Genomic DNA, 24,868 nt, shown 5'->3' on the forward strand with positions numbered 1-24,868 from the left:
TATTTATATATAGTTTAATACAGGATAGTCAACAGATGGACGAAACTATAAATAGAGTGACACAATGTAGCGGACGAGTGGCCGCGCCGCTACGACGAGGACACCGGCGGAGGTGGTGGCGGCGGCGCCAAGAACGGTGGCGGCGCCCACGGCGGCGGGAAGGAGCCGCGCCACGCGCCGCCCGGGCCTGGACAGAGAGGAATGCGAGGAACTAAAATAAAATAGTGTGTCTTGTATACTAAACAAAATCAAGTCCAATGGAGTCGGTTACAAACAGACATACAGCAGAAGTTAATAAAAGCGTATTAATTAAAAAATCAAATAAATCCTTAACGCTCAAAATATTTCAGGAAATGCCCAAGCACAACTGTTAAAAGCGGAACTCAAAATTCCAATTTTAAAAGGTCCATCAAGGAAGTTACATTTTGGCATACCCTAATAGGTATATTATACTACATGCCTAAGCTATCACGCAATACACAAGTAATAAATAGTAGTTAAAAAAAAATTAAAAAAAAACACGCTTTTTATAGAAAACCGAACTAAATATAGAGAAGAAATTTAAAATAAACATCAATTCTTTTCTATCCTTATACACGATAGATGAAAATTATATAAAATAACAAAAATCTTATTTTGCAAATTGAAAAATGGAATAATAATTTTATCAAATTAATGTATTGTCATCGGTTCTCGATAAATCTACGAAGTTTTAACGAAATCTGCCAGTTTAGAGCGGGCCAAATCGCGCCCAAATGAGTCGGTTTCAAAAGAAAATTGTGTAACTGGGCTTTGACGTGATGCCGTCCAATTCCACCTTAGCACCACACGCCTCTAATTCAGTTATCATCCCCACCATCTGGATGTGTGGCGTTCTGTTAATTTTCCAACAAGATCAACCAATATATGGAATGGTTTGTTGAGCTTTATTTCCGCACGATAGGACATGGGGTGTGGTCGGTGGCGGTATGGTGTCCTCTCATCATAGCATGTGTACCAACCTGGCGGCGGCGGAGGCAGGCTGCCCGGCGGGCCCATGTGTCCGTCTCCCTGCAATCATTAATATATAAGTCTAGTGTCCTGATGTTTGTTTCCCATGAACGGATTTTATTGGGAATTACTTCATGGTGTGCAGTTTAGCCCAACTTGAGATATAGTTTTTATTTCGATTTGGGATCCATAATTATTACTATCTCCAATATTTGTTTTGTATGGACATATTTTCTATGAGAGAATATATTGAGAGCACGGTTTGACAGTTCTGCTGTAAAACAATTTCATTATAACAACAGGGAGCATATTTTACAAAATAATTCTTGATGTTAAAAAATATTATTGACAAATTCATTAAAAAAAACAGTATTTTATTTATTATGCACAGAGCAATGTCTATCGAGTCAGCTAGTATTTTTATTATTCAATATCATCCAAGGACATACGGAGGGTTAAGTTTTTTGTAATGTTACCTCTTAGATAATTTATACTTCTAGATAGAGCTTCTTGCTGTTCGACAACCGATAAAAACAGGCCAGGAATATTAGTTTAGTGTGCATATATTATGAATACTAGGAAAAATATACATAAATATTTTTAAACTGTGAGCAGCACAATTTTGATGCTAGACATAAACATAAAATTGCTATACCCAATTTTAGAACTAGTAAGGCAAATTAGTCATTTTTGGGAATTTCTGTTGGATTCTATAGTAAGCTCCCCACGACCATAACAGAATTGCCTGTTTTAATGAGAAGAGGTTATTATAATATTAAAGAAGATATTGAGGATAAAGAAGAGTACGGTAAGGTCGCAACCATTTGTATGACACTTTGTGTTAGTGTGTGTGCATTGCTTAAAATAGAGACAAGTTGTAAACAAGTCTCGTGCCGTATTGGCATACAAAATATTGATAGCGTCGGTACCTGGTGGTGCATCGGAGGCGGCGGCGGGAAGGCTGGCGGCGGCGGCTGGCTGCCTGGCGGCGGCGGCTGGCTGCCTGGCGGCGGCGGCTGGCTACCCGGCGCCGGCCCGCTCGAGCCTGGCAGACAGAGTACGACACGGTCAACACTACTGGCTACTGGTCTCGTATTATTACGGGCTGGCAGGTCTAGTCTATGAGTAATACAAGTTGAACGTCCGACCGAACGACCGGCTTGGTTTTATTTGGTTTATCTCTGGTTCCTGAATTCGGCGAGTCCTTATTAGGACGCCTATGACGAGGCTGTAGTGCTTGCGGCCGGGTCGGGGCCGTACGTTGACCCCGGCAGATTCTTCCTGGCGTGTTCATCTCCAAGATGTGGCAAGTAGTGCACTCTGTTCTCTGAATGTAGGGTTTTATTTTATGGAAAAGGAGGACAAACGAGCATACGGGTCACCTGGTGTTAAGTGATCACCGCCGCCAACATTACCTTGCAATCACAGGAGCTTTGCCGGCCTTTAAGGAAGGTGCTTTTTTAAGGTACCCATGTCGTATCGTCCCGGAAAAATCGCACAAGAAAGCTTATTCCACACCTTTGTAGTACGTGGAAGAAAGCTCCTTGAAAACCGCACTGTGGAGGACCGCCACACATCCAGAAAGATGGTGGGGATGATATCCTTATTTGTGGCGTGTCGTGCGAAGGTTGAATTCGACGGCAGGAATCAGGTGAAGCAGCTCTTCGGAACACTCCCTGTAGGTCCTCGTTGCTTATTGTAATAATTGCCATTTTCATCTGTGGCTGATATAATTTAAGGTCATCATATACTTCATGAAGTGTTCGAGAAAACCAATTCTCTCACTTAGTTTTTTTAAGTGCGTTGTCATGTCAGCCTGGAGGGCTATAAGCTTGTCTTGGTGATGTGAGGGCTGCTGGGGTAAGTGGTATTGACTTACTCGTCTATAGTTGGGTTTGTAAGGCTCCGACTAGCAAGGGTTGGCAGTGAGCTTTGTAATTTTAAGTTTCGGTCCTTCGTTCTAATAAATAGTTCTGCCGCACTCGCGACTCCTGTCCATTCTCGGATGTTGCGCATGTGACTTTCCTCATCTTGATGGTTTGCATGAGTTCGCGTTTTTGATTGACGCGGCGCAGAACTTGCAGCACATTCGTGATCTTGTCAGTCCAACTAATGTCATTACAACTAGTGTTTGTGGATCAACACTAGATGTTTTCAAATCCAAAAAAGTTCTTTAATTAAAGGACAACATGCACGTTTAAGTGCAAAAAAAACGACGCAACGCTTCTTGTCTCTCAGAGCGCAATTTGTTTCCGAAGCGGTAGTAGGATCTAGTATATTAGAAATGACATAAAAGAGAAATCAATTTTGAGACTAGAGAAATGCCTTTTAATAACACGTATAATTAGTATACTCACCGAGCCAGGGTGCGTGCATGGCTGCGTGCGGCCCGTGCCCGTGTGCGTGCAGGTGCGAGGGGGGCGGGAACATGCCTGCACACGTGGCTGTCGTTACTACACATGTCTCATGTTTATTTAGCACGGGAACGTGCGACCACGTCGTGTTGGTTGTAGTATAATCGAATCGAGCGTCATATTGAACTTCGACAAGACACTAGTTCGACTATTACAATGCTTAGACAGAACAACAGGTACCCGTGACTTCAAACTTAATTAAAATATCTTCCAACTGAAAAAACTCGCTTTCACAGGATGCCAGCTAGATTATGGGTACCACAACGGCGCCTATTGTTGCCGTGAAGCATTAATGTGTAAGCATTATTGTGTTTCGGTCTGAAGGGCAGCTAGTGAAATTACTGGGCAAGTGAGATTTAACATCTTATATCTCAAGGTGACGAGCGCAATTATAGTCCGCTCAGAATTTTTGGGGCTTTTAAAGAATCCTGAGCGGCACTGCATTGTAATGGGCAGGGAGTAAAGATTAACGAAGTTTCTTATTTTCAGTAATAAATTATGGAAACTAAATTCTTAAATTTTTAAGTCAAAAATAGTATCGTACAATACTGTTTAGGTTTCTTATGAAGTGTGTGGAAATGGCGCAAAACTATTCAATAGCATTAATACATGTTTGTTGTGTGATATGGTAAATCATTGCTGTAAGTTAGGAACAAAAAAGGACCCAAGATTAAGCCCTGCGGTACTCCCATTGATATGATATTCATAAAAAAAATCGCTTTGTCGCAGTTGAAGTCGGTCAAGTAAATTAGCATTAACACACGTTTATTGTGTCGACGGTACTTCAAGTACAAATGTTATTAATGTGATCGTGCGCTACCCACCCGGCGGCGGCATGATGGGTCTGGGCGCCTGCTGCGACCCGAACGGCCCGCGACCCCCGCCACCTCGTGCTCCGCCCCCGGGCCCGCCCACCAGCGGGGCCCCGCCCTCACCTAGCTCCGCCATCAGCGACATGTACTCTTCGTCGATCTTTGTCTGAAACACACATTTATTTATTTAAGTACACCCATGCTTTAAATCCTCTATTAAAGATTCTAAAACAGTTAGCTAATTGCCAACATTAAAACACTCAATGTCCTGATATCCATTACATCATCCAAACGAGTGTTGTATTGTTGTACTGAATTTCATAACAACACTCCTTTGTTTTTTTTTTCGATCCCTTCATGTGCCAAGAGTTTCAACAGACAGCCACATTCTTATTGCTCGATGCGTGGTATCTGTATGACTTTCAAAAAAAGAATATTTCCGTATACGCGCGTTCCACCCTACCAGAACCTCGCGCGCCGTAAAAAAAAGTAGGTTATTCGAATCCCCTCCATTTTTCTTCAATATTTTTATTGTTTTGTTAACAAAAAATGAGCGATTTAAGTTTTGACAGCACACCGCCAGATATTTTAAACGCTGCAAAAGAGCATAACATTCAAGTGAATTTTAATAATTGCACTATACAAAATGTAAATTACTACTAACTACTATTAAATAAATATTTTTTTCATTAATACTTAGTTTATTTGTATATAATCAATAATGGATGATATTAGGTTACTACGAGGACTGGCTGTTTTAATGTTAGCAGTAAGCTAACTGTTTCAGAATCTTTTAGAAGATTCATATTCTGGTGTAGATAAAGTCTTGTATGCAACTGTTGATAACTAGGTATTAAAACACTCATGTGATACTATTATCACACGAGGCGATTCGTTTTTTAATACACCTTATTACACAACAGTTGCATAAATAACTATTACAATTACGTGCAATAACAGATAATAGGATAAAACTATCATCCGATAACAATTACCGAATACTTTATGCGATCCTGAGACCCAATTAAAATTGTACGCAGCATTCATAATATACCTACAGTAAGAAAAGAAAAATGGACACAACAGAAATTTAAGTTTAACATGAAATTATTTATCGTAAAGTAGCTAGTTTTATAAAGAGTATTTTTAAACAAGTGTATATTTGTAAAAAATATATCAGAATCAGCACACACTTCATTATATTCTCTACAAATTCTCATAACCGGGTTGTTATGCGATACTTTATTACTTGAGGAATTGATCAAAAATAGGCTTGGAATATGCACAGATCTTGCTGGCACTTTAAAGTTTATCAAACTTAATAGGTTAAAGTTTATCAAACGCAATTCTATGTAAGACGCATTTATCAGATTCAAAATACTTTTAATATTTTAAAATCACTAAAACTTCAAAGGAACATCCATTGAATTTTAGTCATATAAGAGACGGAAAAAAGACAGAGAGGGAGACCGAGTCGTAGATGGAGCGACGATTAAATTAAAATTAAAAGATGCCGCTGGTCTGACGTGGAGCAGATCATGTCATGACCGACAACACTGGAAGAGCCTGGGGGAGGCCTATGCGAAAGCAAAACAATCTGTGCCGATGTCTACTGCAAACTAAATGTAAATCTAAAACTATGTAAAGATTGTTATTAAAGGCTATTATTATTATTATTAAGAGACAGAGTTCAGGCCAAAATCAATAATAATTAGTCTTCTGTCAGCATTGGCAATCGACGGTTGTGAGTATTGCGACAGCCAATCCTTGGCATCCTTTAAGAAAGTAACCGATACTCCTAGCGAAGTCAGTTTTTATGCGCGACCGCCATTTTATTTTATATCGCTCATCCTTATCGGGATCGTAACCCGGCACACCGGCTTCAGGCGGGCGGCGGGCATTGAGGTAAATTTACTCAGAGAAATTATTTTCATATTACTAATATAATTCATTTTTAGTCTGTGACTAAAATAAAGACATTTGTCTACGTTCGGTAGATAATCGGTGCTTATGTGACCTGCCTCCTAAATCGCGTATTTGTGTAACTACCTATTTGAGAATAAGTTTTTTTTGTTATGATTCAGCATTAATAGTTATTTATGCAACTGTTGTGTAATAAGAGGTATTAAAACACGAATGTGGATTTATCTCACGAGGCGAATCCGAGCGTGATAATAGTATCACATGAGTGTTTTAATACCTAATTATCAACAGTTGCATACAAGACTTTATCTACACCAAAAATATGAATCCTCTAAAAGATTCTGAAACAGTTAGCTTACTGCTAACATTAAAACAGTCAGTCCTAGTAGTAACCTAATATCATCCATTACTGATTATATACAAATAAACTAAGTATTAATGAAAGAATTATTTATTTTAGTAGTAATTTACATTTTGTATAGTGCAATAATTAAAATTCACTTGAATATTATGTTCTTTTGGAAATTAATCGGTCATTTTTTGTAAAGAAAACAATAAAAATATCGAAGAAAAATGGCGGGGATTCGAATAACCTACTTTTTTTTTACGGCGCGCGACGTTCTGGTATTGTGGAACGCGCGTAAACCAAAATGTTCTTTTTTTGAAATTCATACAGATACCACGCATCGAGCAATAAGAATGTGGCTGCCTGTTAAAACTCTTTGAGCATGAAAAAAAATAGGAGTGTTGTTATGAAATTCAGTACAACAATACAACACTCGTTTGGATGATGTAATGGTTATTAGATCATTGGGTGTTTTAATGTTGGTAATAAGCTAACTGTTTCAGAATCTTTAATAGAGGATTTAAAGCATGAAATCCAAACGTTTTGAGTTGTTGTTATTTAATAGTTAATTGTCAAACCCATCGTTGCAAGAATTTTACAATATTGTTCTTTCTACAAACGTAGAATAGCAGGAGCAATAAATAATTTTAAGGATTTTTGCTTTGTTAGGCCAAAGAAGTACAACTTCGTGCGTGCATACATAAGTACACACACACTATTTTTTTATTGCTTCATATGGCCATACAACGTTTGCTGGGTCAGCTAGTATAGTATCTAATATATAAAATTCTTGTGTCATGGTGTTAAACTTTGAACTCCTCCGAAACGGCTTGACCGATTCTCATGAAATTTTGAGTGCATATTGGTTAGGTCTGAGAATTGGACAACATCTATTTTTCATCCCCCTAAATGTTAAGGGTGGTCCACACAATTTTTTTTTTAATTTTTTTTAAATTTTTTTTTTAGATCTGTTTGATTATGAGTCAGCAACCATCTACGATCAACAGTTACTTTTTTATCGCGATTTTAATATCGGCAATACAAAGTTTGCTGAGTCAGCTAGAAATAATATATATATCATGAAGTGATCACCTTGTCTGCGTGGTGCAGCGTGCCTTGTCCCGGTCGCTTGGCGCGGCAGTCTCGCGCGATGTGTCCGGCGCCGCCGCACGACGAGCACACGATACTGTTGGTCACATTGGGCTTGTCCGGGCACTGCAACACCACACACGTACTTAGTTAAATAAAATTTACGCAAATAGGCTTAAACTATGCACTTTTCAATCGAGATTAAAAATATTTAAAATAATAAACCAATTACTCAAAAACATTTTAAGCTCGTGAAAAGAATATACAAGAAACTCAACGGCCACTCTGTTGAATCAATATAGTTATTTATGCAACTGTTGTGTAATAAGGGGTATTAAAACACGAATGTGGATTGTGATAATAGTATCACATGAGTGTTTTCATACCTAAGTATCAACAGTTGCATAGAAGACTTTATCTACACCCAGAATATGAATCCTCTAAAAGATTCTGGAACAGTTAGCTTACTGCTCACAATAAAACACCAGTCCTAGTAGTAACCTAATATCATTCATTACTGATTATATACAAATAAACTAAGTATTAATGAAACAATTATTTATTTTAGTTGTAATTTACATTTTGTATAATGCAATAATTAACATTCACTCGAATATAATGTTCTTTTGCAGCGTTTAAAATGATTCGCTCATTTTTGTAAACAAAACAATAAAAATATCGAAGAAAAATGGCGAGGATTCGAATAACCTATTTTTTTTACGGCGCGCGACGTTCTGGTGTGGAACGCGCGTAAACTAAAATGTTCTTTTTTTGAAATTCATACAGATACCACGCATCGAGCAATAAGAATGTGGCTGTTTGTTGAAACTCTTTGCACACGAAGGGATAAAAAAAAACATAGGAGTGTTGTTATGAAATTCAGTACAACATTACAACACTCTTTTGGATGATGTAATGGATATTAGAACATTGGGTGTTTTAATGTTGGCAATAAGCTAACTGTTTCAGAATCTTTAATAGAGGATTTAAAGCATGGGTGTAGATAAAGTATTTTACAATAGCTGTAATATACATGAAATCCAAACGTTTTGAGTTTTCTTCAGTGTTAATTTTGCCAATATTTGTGTCGTTTGTTCGTTATTTATTTGTTTGAGTCTCATGCCAAAGTTTGGCGAGTCAAATCTCCTGAGGATGCCTCACCTCTACAAACGAAAAACGTGTCGAATTGTTCAAAGACAAATATTGGCAGAATTAACACTAAAGAAAACTCAAAACATTTGGATAATTATGGATTTCCGCAAAGTAACGCCTACTTCATTTTTTTTTTATATACATGAATAAACACTTTTTGAGACATTATCTGTATTTTTATGCGTAATATTTGGAATGATATTCCCATAGTTAAGTCAGCCAGCTACGTTACCAGCCACGTCTTGTGGTCCAGCGCGGAGCAGTTGGCACAGCGCGGAGCATCAGTCTCCCGCAGCGTTCCGTTGAGCTGCGCCAGCTCCCGCAGCTGCATGCGGCGCAGGTCGTTCTGGCCCTCGGGCACCTCCACACCCTGCCGGATCACCTCCTTGATCTGCAACCAGTGTGAAATGCGAATATCGGTCGGTCGTTGTTCGTGTGTCACGTGGCCGTGCCGGCTCGAAACGGCTATATATTAAAATAACGTTATAACGATACGCTATTATTTTTCACGCCACAATATATTAGTTCCCTTTGTAGAACGACGCGTTTTGAGTATCGTTTCAGAAAGAAACTCTTGCGCTGTTAAATATTATCCTAAACATTATTGCTTTGTAAATGTAATCGTTTTAACTGTTTTTCTTTACGGTTTAATTTTTCAAATTGAGTAATTACCTTTCTTTCGTACTTTTTACACGCTTAGAACTGACTAAAATCATTATTTAACATGAAATATATTAGACCTATAGATTTAATTTATGCAATATAAATAATATGTTGTTCCAGTTTATGTTCTCTATTTCACTAAAATTCATTAAAACTAAACCAATAAGCAATTCAAAATCACTCACAAATACACAACTACTAATACCTTATTCCTATTACAGCTGGACTTTCTTTTGAAATTAGTTCTTATGCAGTCCTCTTAGAGCATAATTTGGTAAGTGACAAAAGTCGCGTCTCGCATAAATATTAAACGACTTTCATTTGAACTCAATTCTTATGCAGTGCTATTTGAGCATAATTTGGCAGGTGACAAAAATCACGTCTCGCATAAATATTAAATAACGCCTGCCATATTTTATAAATAAAGGGTTATATAATAGGTTATTTTATCAGCTATCTAATATAACGAGCACCTCCAGTGCCGGAGCCCTACCTTCTCGACGGCCTTCTTGACGCAGTCCGCGTTTGTGGCAGTGATGTAGGCGTGAAGCGGCTCATCCTCGCCGGGCAGTGGCTGGCCATCCTTGCGGCCCACCTTACCCTCCTTCACGGATCCCTTGCCGCGGATTATGATCTTGGCGCCCGTCTCCTTCTCCATCGCTGTCGACATACAAATAACTCCCATATATAACGCCTTATTGTATATATGGGCGCAAATCGCCACCTACCGTCAATTGTTTGCAACTATTGATATTTATATTTTAGTTTATCGTTAAAATGAATATATTATTATAGATATATCTGAAATATATAAGATTTAAATAAAAATAGCTATTTGTAAACATAAAACTGTTATTTATTAAGGTCTAACTTATTTAATAGACACTGTTTTGACTGTTTGAATTGTTTGAAGATATTTCATGTGTCATTTATTGTTAAAATACTTAATTGAATGTGTAAATGTTCAAGTTAATTTGTATTAGAATTAATATCGTTATTCTGTATCAAACTTTATTATTTTATGCAGTAAGTCTTTCTTAATTTTATTTAGAAACTAGCTTGCAGCGCCATCTTCTTACTTCGTAATGTTTGTTCAAATTAAATGAACAAACTATTATATAAATCATTTGAAGTTATATAAATTCACTAATACATTTATTGAGCTGTATTTAAGATATATTTTACTATACCTAATTGTATTTGTGTTTTAAAAGAAGTTGTGTCTACTCTGTTTCATCTATTGTACGTAAGCTATAAAAGCGGTTGTTTTATATAAAGACGGTTCATATCTATACGAGCAGTTGTGCTTCAATAAACTGAGAAATTATTGATGTTCTATTGAGATATCATCAGCTAAGTGAGTTTAATGCAGAGATATTTTAATAATATCAGAAGACCATCGAAGTACGGGAAGAATATATGGCGGACAGACTTTCTGGGCAAAGAGTAACTAAAAAACAAAATAGTACAATAATTGAGAGATAGAATGGCTATACTATACATATAACAACATATACATAAGTATACCGAAATTGCAAAAGAGGAATTATGTTTCTTCTACGTTTAAATAGAACAATGGAAAATTTATTCAACACCGTTATTTTAATGGGAAACAAAAATACCAATCGAATCCTCCTTTTTGAAGTCGGTTAAAAATAGAAATGGACAGGTCATTTATGTGCTATGCTATTTTATGTAATTATTATAAGTTAAGTTTTTATGTAAATACCGTGGCTACATCTATTAGATATAACATGAAAGATTGTTAATAGAGGCTATAATTATTATCCTTTGTGGTTTCCTCAAGTTGATCAGAAAAGTGCCCATAAGATCAGTCTTATCTTTAACCGATTGAGCAAAGGTGAAAGAGCTGAAAAAGGTTGTTCAGGGCAGCTTTAACACTGAAGGCCTACCATCAACTTTTAATTAGCGATTAAATTCGGATGCAGTTCAGTTTAGGTACCTCTGAATTCGTACCATGAAGTGTCTATAGCTGAATGGCGTTTGAATCGCTCACGGAAAAATTAACGAAAAAAATATGTCTGTGGTCCACGGTGTGAGAAAGAGATGACGCTGTACAATCGTTGCACAAGTCTGTCTCTCTTACTCGAACCATATGCGATGCGTTTCGAAACCTATAATCATATGATTTTAGGGGTTTTTTTTTCGTAGAAATGACATAAATAAAATTGGATCGTGATTAGACGTCGTGGTATGAAATAGCAATGCAGTTCATTTTAGGTCGTCAATTGAATCGCAATAACAGTTCATGGTAGGCCCGCAGGTCCTATATTGTGTTGGGTTACGACCGCGTGTGTGAGCATCATGTGATTGTCAAACGTGAGTCACCTTTGAGAGTGTTCCCGCGCGGGCCGATCAGCAGCCCCACGAAGTTAATGTCAGGATGCTGCTCCTGCGGGATCATCACCTTGTCGTGCACCCGGATGATGGGCGGCCTGCACACAGACAACACACATTTATTTATTATATAAAATTGTAAACTCACAGTTTTAACCAAAGAGTTTACAAGCTAGTCCCAGAATACAATTAAAATAACATAGTAATAAAAAGTTTCAAGTCAATAATAAAAAAAAACGTTATTAAAATTACTAAATAATTTAAGTACCATCTAACATAATATGCATGTCATTAACGATCGTTTAAAATTTGTCAGCAAATAAATCAATGTCACACTGAGTGACCAAGCCCATCAGACGTAGTGCTCGAAAAGTAGGAGCGTTCTCAGAGTGTCGGGTGCGCGTGACGGGCCGCTCCAGTAGAGGCAACGACGTCGCGGAGCTATCGTCCCCGCCGTATCACGGGAGATACGATTTGGGATACAAACCAACTTGAGAAAGGATTTGCGAACACTAATTTATTTCGTATTATGGAGGGATAATGCACCACTAAGAACATCGTCCTCTTGAATGAAATTTCACATGATGACCCCATATAGTGCAATGGTTAGTAACCCTGCTTACTGAGGTTGGTAGGTGCAATCATTTAGATGAATATGAATGTTTGTTTCCAAGTCATGGGTGTTTATTTGTATTTATGTATGTTTAAGTAAGTATATCGTTGTCTTGCACCCATAGTACAGGCTATGCCTAGTTCGGGGCAAGATAATTTGTGTAAGAGTGTGTCAATACTATTATTTTTTTGAAGTTAGGCGCGTTATGACAAGATGACAACAGTGAATTTAAAGATGCGCGCGCATCATTGTAACACAAAAGTAACAGGGTGAAGTTGGTTCCTAAAATTTTCTGATGTTTGTGACATTCCAATTTTTTTTTTTTCGGTTTCTTCGTCCATTATTAGGACAAGCAAAGGGTTCAAGCCCATACAGCCGTACTCATTCTTTAATATTTAATTGTCAAAGCCATCGTTGCAAAATTTTTACAAAATTGTTCTTTCTACAAACGTAGAATAGCACGAGGAATAAATAATTTTAAAGATTTTTGCTTTGTTAGGCCAAAGCATTCATGCGTGCATACATAAGTACACACGCACATTTTTCTTTTATTACATTAGGGAGTGAGGCGCGGGAGTGATAGTGGTGTGTCACTCACTTGTAGTCGGGCGGCGGCTTGAACTCAGGGTTGATTTGGTTCATACGCTGCACCAGGCGGTGGCGCTCCTCCTCCAGCTTGCGGCGCGTGCGGTACTCGCGCGTGTTGAGCCGCTTGCCGTCCGTCGAGTAGATGGGCTCGGGCGACGGCGACCTGGCCAAACACCACGTGTACATCGACATGCACATACCCCCGCCCTTGATATTGGCTCACTTAAGAGTTATCTCAGGGGTGAGTCATATTATAAGAAAAATTGAATAAAATGCTTAAATTTAAATTCGATCAGGTTGGTAAGTTGGTTGATATAATTAATTATTGTAAGTAGTACCAGTGGGAGGCTCCTTTGCACAGAATGCCGGTTACATTATGGGTACCACAACGACGCCTATTTCTGCCGTGAAGAAGTTTTACATGGTTACCGGTTTTACATTAGATGTTTGCGTAAAAGTTATATTTTTATTTTAGCTAACCCGACGTTTCAAAACCTTTCCAGATCTCGTTTTCAGGGGGACTGCAGATGAAGTGGGTAAAAGATAGTGTTTGTCATAGTTGTTATTATGAAGTTTAGCGCCATTTATTTCCTCGGAGGTGGTATTTGCTGTACACAGATGGTTTTTGGCAAAATTTACTGACAGTGTCCTGTTCTTTTTTGGTATGTGCAGTTATGGTTCCACGCATTTTAATCCTTTAAAAGAGTTTTATTTAAATGTGTAACACTCGCGTTAATCAAAGAAAATACTAAACATTATTGTGTTTCGGTCTGAATTCTGAGCGGCACCCCATACACTAACAAAATAGTAGCGTATAGCTAACTCACACATTGACAAATCAATATTGGTCACGCAATAACGGGCTGTCAGGTAGTAGTAGTATATTTTAAGTCTTTTTTTATAAAAGTAAGGGACGAGACGAGCAGGACGTTCAGCTGATGGTAATTGAGACGCCCTGCCGCCGCTCAGTGCCGCTCAGGATTATAGAAAAACCCAAAAATTCTGAGCGGCACTACAATTGCGCTCGTCACCTTGAGACATAAGATGTTAAGTCTCATTTGCCCACTAATTTCACTAGCTACGACGCCCTTCAGACCGAAACACAGTAATGCTTACACATTACTGCTTCACGGCAGAAATAGGCGCTGTTGGGGTACCCATAATCTAGCCGACATCCTGTGCAAAGGAGCCTCCAACTGATCTACGGTTAGGGATACGTTTTACTTCATACAAATTGAAAAATAATAAATCCAAAATATTACCGGATCCTAAAATATGAACTCAATTATATAATTTATCAAGTTGTTATTTCAGATTAAGTTAAGACGACATAATTATATCGAATGTGCAAAGGATCTACATGTTGTTGTATATTAGAGCTCTTGCTCCCGACTCAAGGAACCCTAAATAAAATAATTCAATTAAATTATATCCACCTGAAACGTTATCATTATTAAACATCATTAATATTAATTAACATTATTATTATATTATTTATTATGCTGAAAATTAAGTGAAAAATTTATAAGTAAATAACCTGAAAAGGATATAATAATTACAGATTAATTTTAATTGAATTATTAATTAACCTGCGAAAACGTGAGACATATTATTATTATTATTAATGACGGTAGACTTCTGAGGTTCAATACGATAATAAATATAAAAATGTAAAGTTTGAGTTGCCTGCAAACATAGGAATACTCCATTAATTAGTATAAGAGTGGTGGAGGGACGAGGCACGCTATATATAAGGTATGATTGATACTCAGCTGGCGGCGCGTACCTCTCCTCAGGGTTGGGCGGGATGCCGAGGTCACCGGAGCGCAGCTTCCGGGACACCTCCTCGATCTGCAGCTGCACTGTAAGGGAACGGGTTAGCCCGCGCACACAGACAAACAATTAGAATACATCCTTAGCAATGCCTACCGCCGCTCGCGAGCCAGCGACTCAATTTATACAATTATAAATACATTAAGCATTCTGAAAATAAATTATTATTGATATCATTTGATAGGATGGTGGGTGGTGGGGGCTGACACTCACGCAGGTACTGCTCCTCCTGCTCGCGAGTCAGGCACGAGGGCAGCACGGTGGGCAGACCAGGGATGAAGGTCTTGTCGTGCTCGGAGCCCATCCAGCGGGTGCGCCGCTTCCGCGCGCGACGTTCAGCCGCTGTCTCGCCCTCCGGCCCTGTTCCAGTTAGTTTAATCAGCACCTTATTAAAACTAATTAAATTTATAACACCGCGAATCTCCTCTTCGGTCTAAGATTACTTTTTATGTATCACCTTATAAAACCAATAATGCGGGAGATACATTTGTGAGGCGCTCTTGTAGTTTTTACAATTTACATCTTACTCAAATTAATATATTTTCATTAAATATAAGAAAATAGTATGGCAATACTCAATGTAAGAAATTGTTAAATCTAAATAATAAAAACATTGTTGTTGTGTCCTGTTCTTAACTATACTCTTATAACTGTTTAAATTTTCGTTTTGTTTGTTGTAATTTTGTAGTTTTCATTTTGGTTTAAAATATATTTGTTAATTTTTTTCATTATTGTCCGTTGTAAACATAATTAGTATTTAATTTATGGAACTGTTTTGTCTTCTAGTTTATGTATATTTGTAACCTTAGTATTGTAAAGGACTGTATTGTTACTGAATAAATAAATAATTGTTATAACATACATTGTGTCAGCTTGATGTGTTAACAAGCGCTGCCAACGTCATAAACTACCATAACATATCCCAATTAATAATTACATTTATTAACTACTGTTAATATTTAAACATTATGTAATATAATTATCACTATGATTAGAAATAACTATAATAGCATAATATAATATTCAGATTTTTAGTTAACTTTATTCGTGTAAGGTAGTTGGCACTAAAGTAGTGCCAACTGACAGTTGGTAGCATCATCACGGTAGACGGTCGTGTCCTATATATATACTAGCTGACCAGACAGACGCTGTTCTGTAGATAATAAATAAAATACCGTTTTTGATGAATTTGTCAATAATTTTTCATTGTAACATAATAATATGCTCCTTGTTGTCATAATGAAATTGTTTCACAGCAGAACTGTCAAACCGCGCGTCAAAAATACTCTCACAGAAAATATGTCCAAACAAAACAAATATTGGAAATATTAATAATTATGGGTCCCAAATCGAAATAAAAACTATCCTATCTCTTAAGTTGGACTAAACTGCACTCCATGAAGTAATCCCCATTGAAATCCGTTCATTAGTTTAGGAGTCCATTGAGGACAAACATTGTGACACGAGTTTTATATATATTAAGAAAGATATAGCCGGAGCGCTAAGTTCGAGTAGGCGTTACTTATTGTGCATTGTAAGGGGACACTATGCCCTAATTATCTTATAATTTTTAATGATATGTGTTATTGTAATTCTAACCCTAAGGAGTGTTTTTTCTCATTCTGACTTAGGTCAATAGAAGAAGACAGAGTGAGAATTAGAAATACTTTAAGTTAGCAGACTATTATGAATAAGGGGGTAAGTGTGGAACCTTTGAAATACAGATGTAACAGTTTAATTATGTGCGTTTAAATTACGAACACCTACAATAGTGTCGGTAACATGATGCCGTCGCTGTACACATCTCGGGACTTCTGATCAAAACTGATCGCTTTAGATGTTAACCTGACGCTGCCTAAAGATATCTGAAGAGACCGAAACGTATGGAAATCTGAAAGTGCAAGTCCTGTGTGGCCGCTGAAGGAACTCCACCCAAACTCTCTTAATATTTGCATAAAAATGTATGTGGTCTAGGGTTAGTGTTATGAAAGACTTTTTTTTTTAATGATAATAAGGGATAAGGTGTTCTGATGGTAATTGATACGCCCTGATTATATAAAATAGTAGTTGCAGTAGTCATAGTTCGACGGCACGTAAAAAAAGGAAAACCCAGTGTTGGTAGGCCCCCAAGATGGACCGACGGTCTGGTCACGATCGTCGGAATATGTTGGATGAGGGCAGCGCAGGACCATCGTCGTGGAAATGATATAAAATAGCCATGTTTTAGAGTCATCTGTCAACAAACATCTGTTTAGTATTGGTGTCACCAACAGCCCGCTGTGCAGAGACTGCATGGAGGCGAAAGAAATGGCCGCACACATCATTCTGGAGTGTAGGTGTGTGGCCACCGGGCACACACCGAGGACTCTCGCCGAGGTTATGGGTGACATCAGAGGTTTGATTAACTACCTTGAGGAGCTGGGATGGCAGGATTAGCCACCCACCTCACCCCGCAAAAAAGGCGCGACATAGTCGTCGAGCTGCGGATAGTAGCCCGTGATGACCTATAGGCAGCTGTTCGAATTGTATACGAAGTATATTGTTGTGGCGTGACTCACCCAGGCCGTCGTCGGTGTCATCGTCCGGGTGGTGGTCTGGCGGCGCGGGGTGCGGCACGTGCGGCGTGTGCTCGTGGCGGTACCGCTGCTCGGTGCGCGCCTGCAGCAGCTCCAGCTTCTGCTGCACGGCGGTGGGCGGCGGGATGGCCGTGGCAGCAGACAGCGCCGCAGCCGCCGCCGCCGCGGGCTGCACCGGGGCGCAGATGCGGCGCTGCGCCACAAACGTCTGTTACGACAGAGCGTCGCGCCGCGCGACATTACTACGGTGTCACCCCTCGCCCGCACACACGGCGACCGCTCAATATACACAGATACAAACACTCCCTCCGGACTCACCAAGCGATCCGCGATATGTTCCTACGTGAACCCCTGTACTATTGCAAAAATAATTTCGAATGCGAGTAACGCCAGACGCAAATATTAATATTACCCATTTCAATTAAATACCTTCAAATAGTATATTTTTCATGCAATTGGAACATGCAGGGTTGCATTAAATGGTAGTAGAATCAAACACTGAAGGAGTGAATGGTGACAGATGTTATCGGTGGAGTCCAATGGCCGTCACCTTCCGGCGGGAAGCAGTACGGCGACCTTCTTTGTCCGGAAACGATGGTAAGCTGGACGAAGTGAAAAGGAGGCAAACAATAAAGCTTTCATGAGAGATGTAGAAAACATAGAAATAGACCAGATATAGAGTAAATAGGAATTCCGAGATGCTGTTAAGTCCTTACAATCATGATGGAGTATTCTTAATAATCTTCAATGGGAAATAGAAGGGGCGGGTGGGGAAGATATGAGGTACCTACCAAAACGAGTTTAATAGGTTTGAGAAAATATATCTCGATATTAAGAAGACTATAAATACTAAAATGTGGTCGAGTCACATCAAAAACCTTTACAAATGGATGGTTTTACTATTTGTTCAACAAAACTATACAGTCCATGAGACGATCCGTTACCACTATGGGACATGTAGACAACCGCATAGATGCGGACGCAGCCTACAAAAATCTACACGCAGGTAGAGAGTAAAAAGGTCCCAGAGACCTGGTAACTATCGGTCTACAGGTCGCCATGTGGCTATCCACCATCTGGGAGCCGCGTTGGCGACTCAACTAATTGGGACAGACCATACACCAATGTAAAATTATGCACAGATGGCCTGCGTAGTCTGTGGTACGTGACCCAAGCTATTCGGCATTGTGCCCATTGAAATCACCCAAGACTACGATTTCAACGGGGGGGAACTGTGCAAGCACGTCGTCAATTGCCGCTTGAACGCAGCCCATGAGATGATCCGTTTCTGCGTTACCACTATGGGACATATAGCCACACGCATAGATGCGGACGCGGTCCTCAAAATCTGAACGGAACCAGAGAGTAGACAGGTCCCTACCCTCAAAATTGCCGAGACGGCAACAGCAGATATCCTCCCTAACGTACACACGAACTCCGGCATGCGGCAAAAAATTATGCTCAATTTTGTACCCGGAGTACGTTAAATATGACGTATCGCTAGGTCGAGATATTTGCGTCTCGATAAGGATACACACTGCACCGCTCGTATAAGTGGATTTCCCTTATTATGCATAAGTCCTCATTAAGTGTGCCGGGCATTAATGCCTCGTGTGCCCTCCCCAGGGCTGCTACTGGGGTAAAAGCTCTATGAAGACCGCTGACATGTTCTGATGAAAGAACGCGGGGATGGGCTCCGGTCCTCGACACTTACCTATGTGAACCATAGCGGTAATAGATCACAACGTCACGCCGAGTGTGGTAATTAATCCGTACGAGTCTAGCCCGTTCCTGCTGACGTCATAAAACGGCAGCATGACATTCCTATTTCTAAAAGCCATTAGTCGCACCTAAGACACCCAGGCCCAAGAGTTTGGACTCCCATTTCCCCATTCTTTTTACGCCCCCGGAAAACACAGGGCAGAGACATGTTTGTCCTCATGCTGCATATAAAAAGATAGGAAGCACTACTTTTTTGAGGATTGAATAGTTTTTAGTTGAAGCCAATAATATATAATGAGTGATGTTTGTGCTGGAGCTACAAACGAGACACACCTGGGCCGCGGCCGCCGCCGCCAGCAGCGCCACCTGGTTCACGCTGCCGGAGTTCGACACCTGGCGGGCCGTCGCTTTAGTGGTGGTGCCCACCATTTGGTCTAGGAGTGCTATGGTGCCATCTCTGTAACATATCACCAAACATTCATCTCTTAGTGTTCGAGCAGCGAACAAATAATTATATCAATAATGGAATTTAGGTCGATTAGATATTTGCCCGATCAGCAATATTAACCGCGAGATATATACTTAATTTAGCAGTAATTTAATAAAGTCATTTATTCTCTATCTAGTAGCGACCTAATACAGTCCATTAACTAATACGTAAAGCATACACTTTTTATAAATGTGTGCATTTATTTGTGTTTAGGAAATATATATTTTGATAATAAATAAAATGGTACCTTTTTAAAGGCGCTTACACCTTCCTAAAAGGTCGACAACGCGCCTGTGTCTACTCCAGGTTGCTGGAGGATGTGGGCGGCGGTGATCACTTAACATCAGGTGACCCGTGCGGTCGTTTGTCGTCCTCTTCCATAAAATAAATATTGCTAACGCATAGGTATTTGAAGCTGCTTGCAAACTTGAATATGTGGTGATGGCAGAGGTCCTTACAACATATTAAACTAAAACTAGCCGTCGGCTTACGATTTCAGTGTTTGATATGACTTATATTGATATTTATAACAAAACTAGCTTACTCAGCAAACGTTGTCATGCCATATCTAATATATAAAATTCTCATGTCGCGGTGTTTGTAGTTAAACTCCTTCGAAACGGCTTCACCGATTCTCATGAAATTTTGAGTGCATATTGGGTAGGTCTGAGAATCGGACAACATCTATTTTTCATCCCCCTATACGTTAAGGGCCAATTTTTTATTTTAATTTTTTTGATTTTTTTTTTAATTTGTTTTTTAAAATTTTCACCCATCTACGATCAACAGTTACTTTTGTATCACGATTTTAATATCGGCAAAACGTTGTATCGTTTGCTGGGTCAGCTAGTAAAGTAATAAAAAAAATCGATAATTAAAATCTTTGGGGTTTAAAAAAAATGACGACCGATTCTCAGACCTGCCGAATATATTGTACATCAAATATCGTATTAATAATTTTATACATAAAATTCTCGTGTCACAATGTTAGTTACCTTACTCCTCCGAAACGGCTTTACTTATTTTTACCAAATTTTATATGCATATTCAGTAGGTCTGAGAATCGGCTACTAACTATTTTTCATCCCCCTAAATGTTAAGGGTAGTCCACCACAAAAAAAAAATTTTAAATTTATGAAAAAAAAATTATATTTATTTGATCTTCAAAAAAATAAAAATGATATTTAGGGGTGGGTCTCCCGTATCATTTAGGAGTATGAAGAATTGATGTAGGCCGATTCTCAGACCTACCCGATATGCACATTGGTTTAGCAGTTTCGGAGGAGTGTGGTAACAAACAACGGGACACGAGAATTTTATATATAAGATATAATAATGAAACAATATTATAGTCACATACTCCATGATACATTAGCAGCAACATATGCTGTCTGTATGTACAAACATATCTATGTATGGACTACATCTGTCACAAAACTGACCTGTCTTTAGATTTCCGTCCACGACTCCGCGAGCGGCTTCTGCTGCGCTTCTTCTCCCCATGGCGACTGTGACTCCTTGCTCTTTCCTTACTCCTCCTAAGTATGTAATAATAGAGCTAAATTCGGAAGCCATACGCAAGATAAAACCTAAGGATTTAGATGCTTTACTTATGAGAGATTTAATGTGATTGTCAAATATTTAGTTTAATATCAAATATAATTAAAGATAAAGATAGCCTTTATTTCTAGATATTAGTTATGTATTAACATGTTGATTTTTTTATTTCCTCTATTTTTTAACAATATATCTAGCTTGTCCACTGACATCGGCCTCCTCTAGGACCTTCCAGTGCTCTCTCTCCCGCGCTTCTCTACTCCAAACTGGTCCAGCAATCTTCTTTATGTTATCTTCCCATCTTAGTATCTGTCTGCCTCTCTTTCTTTTAGCATCTCTTGGGTACCAATGGGTGAGTTTCTGTGACCACTTGTTTGGGCCTCTGATTATCAAATATAATTGCTAGGTTGCAAATTGAGTGGACTCTTTGTAGAAATGATATTTTTAATTTATAATTGAATGCAATGGTATTAGATTTTTTAAGGCTTTTTCAATGGTATGTTCAACGGAGAGGCTCACAATTTCTTCACAATTTACTAACAAGTATATGAGAGCCGTCACACATAGCCTTTTCTCTGCTAAACACACTTGCCACCTGATGACCACTGAAGTTAAAAATTAGCTCATATTATCTAAGCTAGTGCTCTGTTAAACATAAAATATGAATATCTTCATGATTCATAAATAACTTCAGTTCAAGTTCTTTACCTTACAATCCCTGCATGTTTTGATCAGATTTGCAATTTTACAATTACTAATTATTCTAGTTCTTATAATATTACATTGTGTTTTTACACTGCTAGAGGAGTCCCCTATTGTCTTATTGTTTACTAGCTGACCCGACAAACATTGTTTTGCCATATAAATTATATTTAGTGTTCGACCGTTTTTTTTTCAGACTTACTTTTTAAAGCCAACAACCACAACCACGAAAAAGACTTTTAATTTTTCGGGTTAATATAATATACCAACAATATTTTTATAATTATATCTAGTTTGACTCAACCAAGACTTACTTTGTCAAGATGGTTTCTGGTGTTGTTATAAATGAAATAGTTTTATCAAGAAAATAAAATGAACTTAACTAGACTGATTGGAAAGAAAACTGTGTTTTTAAAATAAACAGCAGCCATTTTTAATAAGACATTTAAGTGACGGTGCCTTGTACTTTTTTGATATTTTTTATTTTGCAATTTGAGAGGTTTTGATCCTCCATTTGGGGATTCATTTTTAGGGGAAGCTATTTTATTGGACCATACCCATTTTGAGGTAACCACTTAACATTTTTGTTTTTTTTTAGTGATGGACGCTTTACAAAATACCTTCTAAGAGCTGGTTTCTGCAGGACTTTCTGGTGAGTGTTGACTTTGCATGGCCGAAATATACTTAATCTATACCAGGCATGATTTTAGTTAATTATGTTATATTTCCTCTATTTCAGAAGATATGTGCTTTTATTTGACGACATTGATGGTGCTGAGGTGCATTTTGGATACTGTATCCTGATGACTCAAGCTTCTTATTAATCTTCTTTTAGTCTCTGAACCTCTTTCTTGTTTCATTCCAAAAAAAAATTTTTGTATATTAAAGTATAATTTATAAATAACAATTATTATAATTGTATTTACTTTTGCATTTTACAACACATGTTTCTTGAACTTTTCTTTTTCTTATATATATTATAAGGACATTAAACTTCACTTCTGTTTCTTCCGAGTCAAGTGCAAAGGTGACTTCTGGAGACACTTTCTCCACTTGCAGGAAGAGAATGATGGTAATCAGAATTTGACTCCTTCAAAAATAATCAATGGTGAATTCATCATTGTTAAGTATGAAGATAAATTAATATGATAATAATTGATAAATAAAGGCTTCGGTTTCGGCAATGGCGCCAGTGGGGAGACTTTGGAAGTGGCCACAACCGCCTGACAAATTAAGACTATGATTGGGCAACCATTATTACAAGAAAAAACGAGACGCAGAAGACTAGCAAAACCCCTAACTGTTCCATGTGCCCAAAATCTGTCATTTTGTGGAAGCTACCCTGGTTTTTATGTTTAAATAAAATTTGTTCTTTTTTAATAATGTAACATATCTATATCTAGTATGATTTATTTGAGTAAAGACACAAAATAGAGCAATAACACTGGATGGGCAACTACTAATGGAGTAAGTGTCTACCATTTACTAATTTTTCAATGATTCGAAGTGGCCATTTACTAAAAAAAAATTTTTTTTGAACACTTGTGGTTCTATGTTAGATTATAACTCTAAAGTTATGAGAATTCAATATAAATGTTGCATATACCTTCGATACTTTATTTACTTTTGGTAGGGAGACTTCAATACATTTTGTTTTACTCACATTAAGTGACAATTTATTCACCCTGAACCAATTAGTTATGTTTTTCAAGGTCAGGTTTATTTTATCTAAATTTTGAGATTGTGCGTAAAATATTATAAACTAATAGGTGTCATCTGCAAAAAGAAAATCATCATCACTGCCATTTTATGAGACCAAATAACTTTAAAAACACTAACATGGCAAGTGTAGAAATACTACATTAACTACAAAGAAGAAAAATTTATTGATATAATATAGATTGTTTGATTACGAAACTGAAGTGGCAGTGGGCAGGGCACATAGTTCGATGGACATATAGCCATTGGGGAAGAGAAGTCCTAAATGGCGACCACATACCAGAAGACACAGTGTTGGTAGGCCCCCCACAAGATGGACAGAAAAACCTGTCAACATCGCCGGTGTATGTTGAATCAGAGCAGAGCAAGACCAATCTACATGGAAATCTTGGGGAGGCCTTTGCCCAGAAGTGGACGTCTTCTGGCTGATGATGATGTAAGTACATTGTTTTGTGCCAGGAATAACTGACCAGGAATGGTACAAATGATCTTAAATGATCAATGCAACAAAATATTCAACACAATCATAAAACATTTATGACAAGAAGAATGGTAAAACAACAGCCACAGTAGATGATTTGTATGACGATGGTGCTGGAAGCATTAATATCTTATTGTTTTTAGACCTTGGTTGGCTTACCTCTTAGAACGACGCCGGTCGCGATCGCGGTCTCGGTCGCGGTCGTGGCCGCGCTCCCGGGTACGATCTCGATCCCTGTCCTTATCCCGCCCACGGTCACGTCCCTTATCGCGCTCCTTGTGACGTTCACGATCCCGGGATCTAGAACGGCTTCTATGTCGCGAACTCATTATTAAACACCGCTTGTTACTGCCAGTCTGTCACGATTCACGACTAACCTGATCTTATTCAAAGTTTGCAAAGTTCAAACTAATTTTACTAACGCAGTTTTAGATAGTGATATCAACAATCAAATAATATGCTTGTCAAATAATGCCTTTAATCAAACATTATATTGATAGTTTACCTTCTAAGAGGTTTCAGAATTCAGTTTTGAGTTTGTTATACAGAGAAATAGAAGAGTTTAGACTTTCAGTACCTATAGTATAGTCACAATTTTTATAGTTTTGAGTTTTCACTTTTCAGTCAGCTGTCAGACACAAAGTTTTTTTTTTGGATTTTATGGCCTGGTAACGAGATCTTTAAGCCATAGACGCAAAGAAGTAAGAACCACAGACACACTTTTGTAAGAACACTAGTCAGACCACTGAGTAGAGAGTAAACACAAATACACATTTTTTCCGCTGCAACAGTAGTCTAAATCACACATGCTGCACTTAATGGTCACCAAAAATAATTGCC

At 38.2% G+C, this 24,868-nt stretch overlaps 1 protein-coding gene across 5 annotated transcripts; it reads right to left on the reverse strand.

The window, feature by feature from the left end:
- On the reverse strand, positions 1–24,632 carry LOC126974419 (splicing factor 1). 5 transcript variants are annotated; one of them, XM_050821906.1, is made up of 16 exons: positions 24,188–24,632; positions 21,012–21,107; positions 19,413–19,536; positions 17,340–17,565; positions 14,995–15,141; positions 14,735–14,810; positions 12,959–13,111; positions 11,739–11,845; positions 9,883–10,049; positions 8,959–9,117; positions 7,578–7,700; positions 4,229–4,382; positions 3,348–3,422; positions 1,920–2,035; positions 1,002–1,050; positions 1–187 (listed from the first exon to the last, which is right to left on the reverse strand). In XM_050821906.1, exons 1-16 carry the CDS (start codon positions 24,355–24,357, stop codon positions 90–92), a joined length of 2,040 nt encoding a protein of 679 aa, XP_050677863.1. In that variant the 5' UTR covers positions 24,358–24,632; the 3' UTR covers positions 1–89. The 5 variants fall into 5 exon arrangements, with proteins under 5 accessions (XP_050677863.1, XP_050677861.1, XP_050677862.1 ...); XM_050821904.1 differs by lacking the exon at positions 1–187 and having other exon boundaries at positions 640–1,050; XM_050821905.1 differs by lacking the exon at positions 1–187 and having other exon boundaries at positions 643–1,050; positions 17,340–17,550.
- Positions 24,633–24,868: the final 236 nt, after the last annotated feature.

Source organism: Leptidea sinapis, chromosome 32 (genome assembly GCF_905404315.1).
Source record: "Leptidea sinapis chromosome 32, ilLepSina1.1, whole genome shotgun sequence".
Taxonomy (NCBI): Eukaryota; Metazoa; Arthropoda; class Insecta; order Lepidoptera; family Pieridae; genus Leptidea; species Leptidea sinapis.

Coding starts and splice junctions, on each gene's coding strand:
- LOC126974419 (XM_050821904.1), bottom strand. CDS start 24,357: ATGAGTTCGCGACATAGAAGCCGTTCTAGATCCCGGGATCGTGAACGT. Junction 14,811..14,994: donor GCAGGAGGAGCAGTACCTGC/GTGAGTGTCAGC, acceptor GTTCCCTTACAG/TGCAGCTGCAGATCGAGGAG. Junction 13,112..14,734: donor CCGCCCAACCCTGAGGAGAG/GTACGCGCCGCC, acceptor GTGTTTGGCCAG/GTCGCCGTCGCCCGAGCCCA.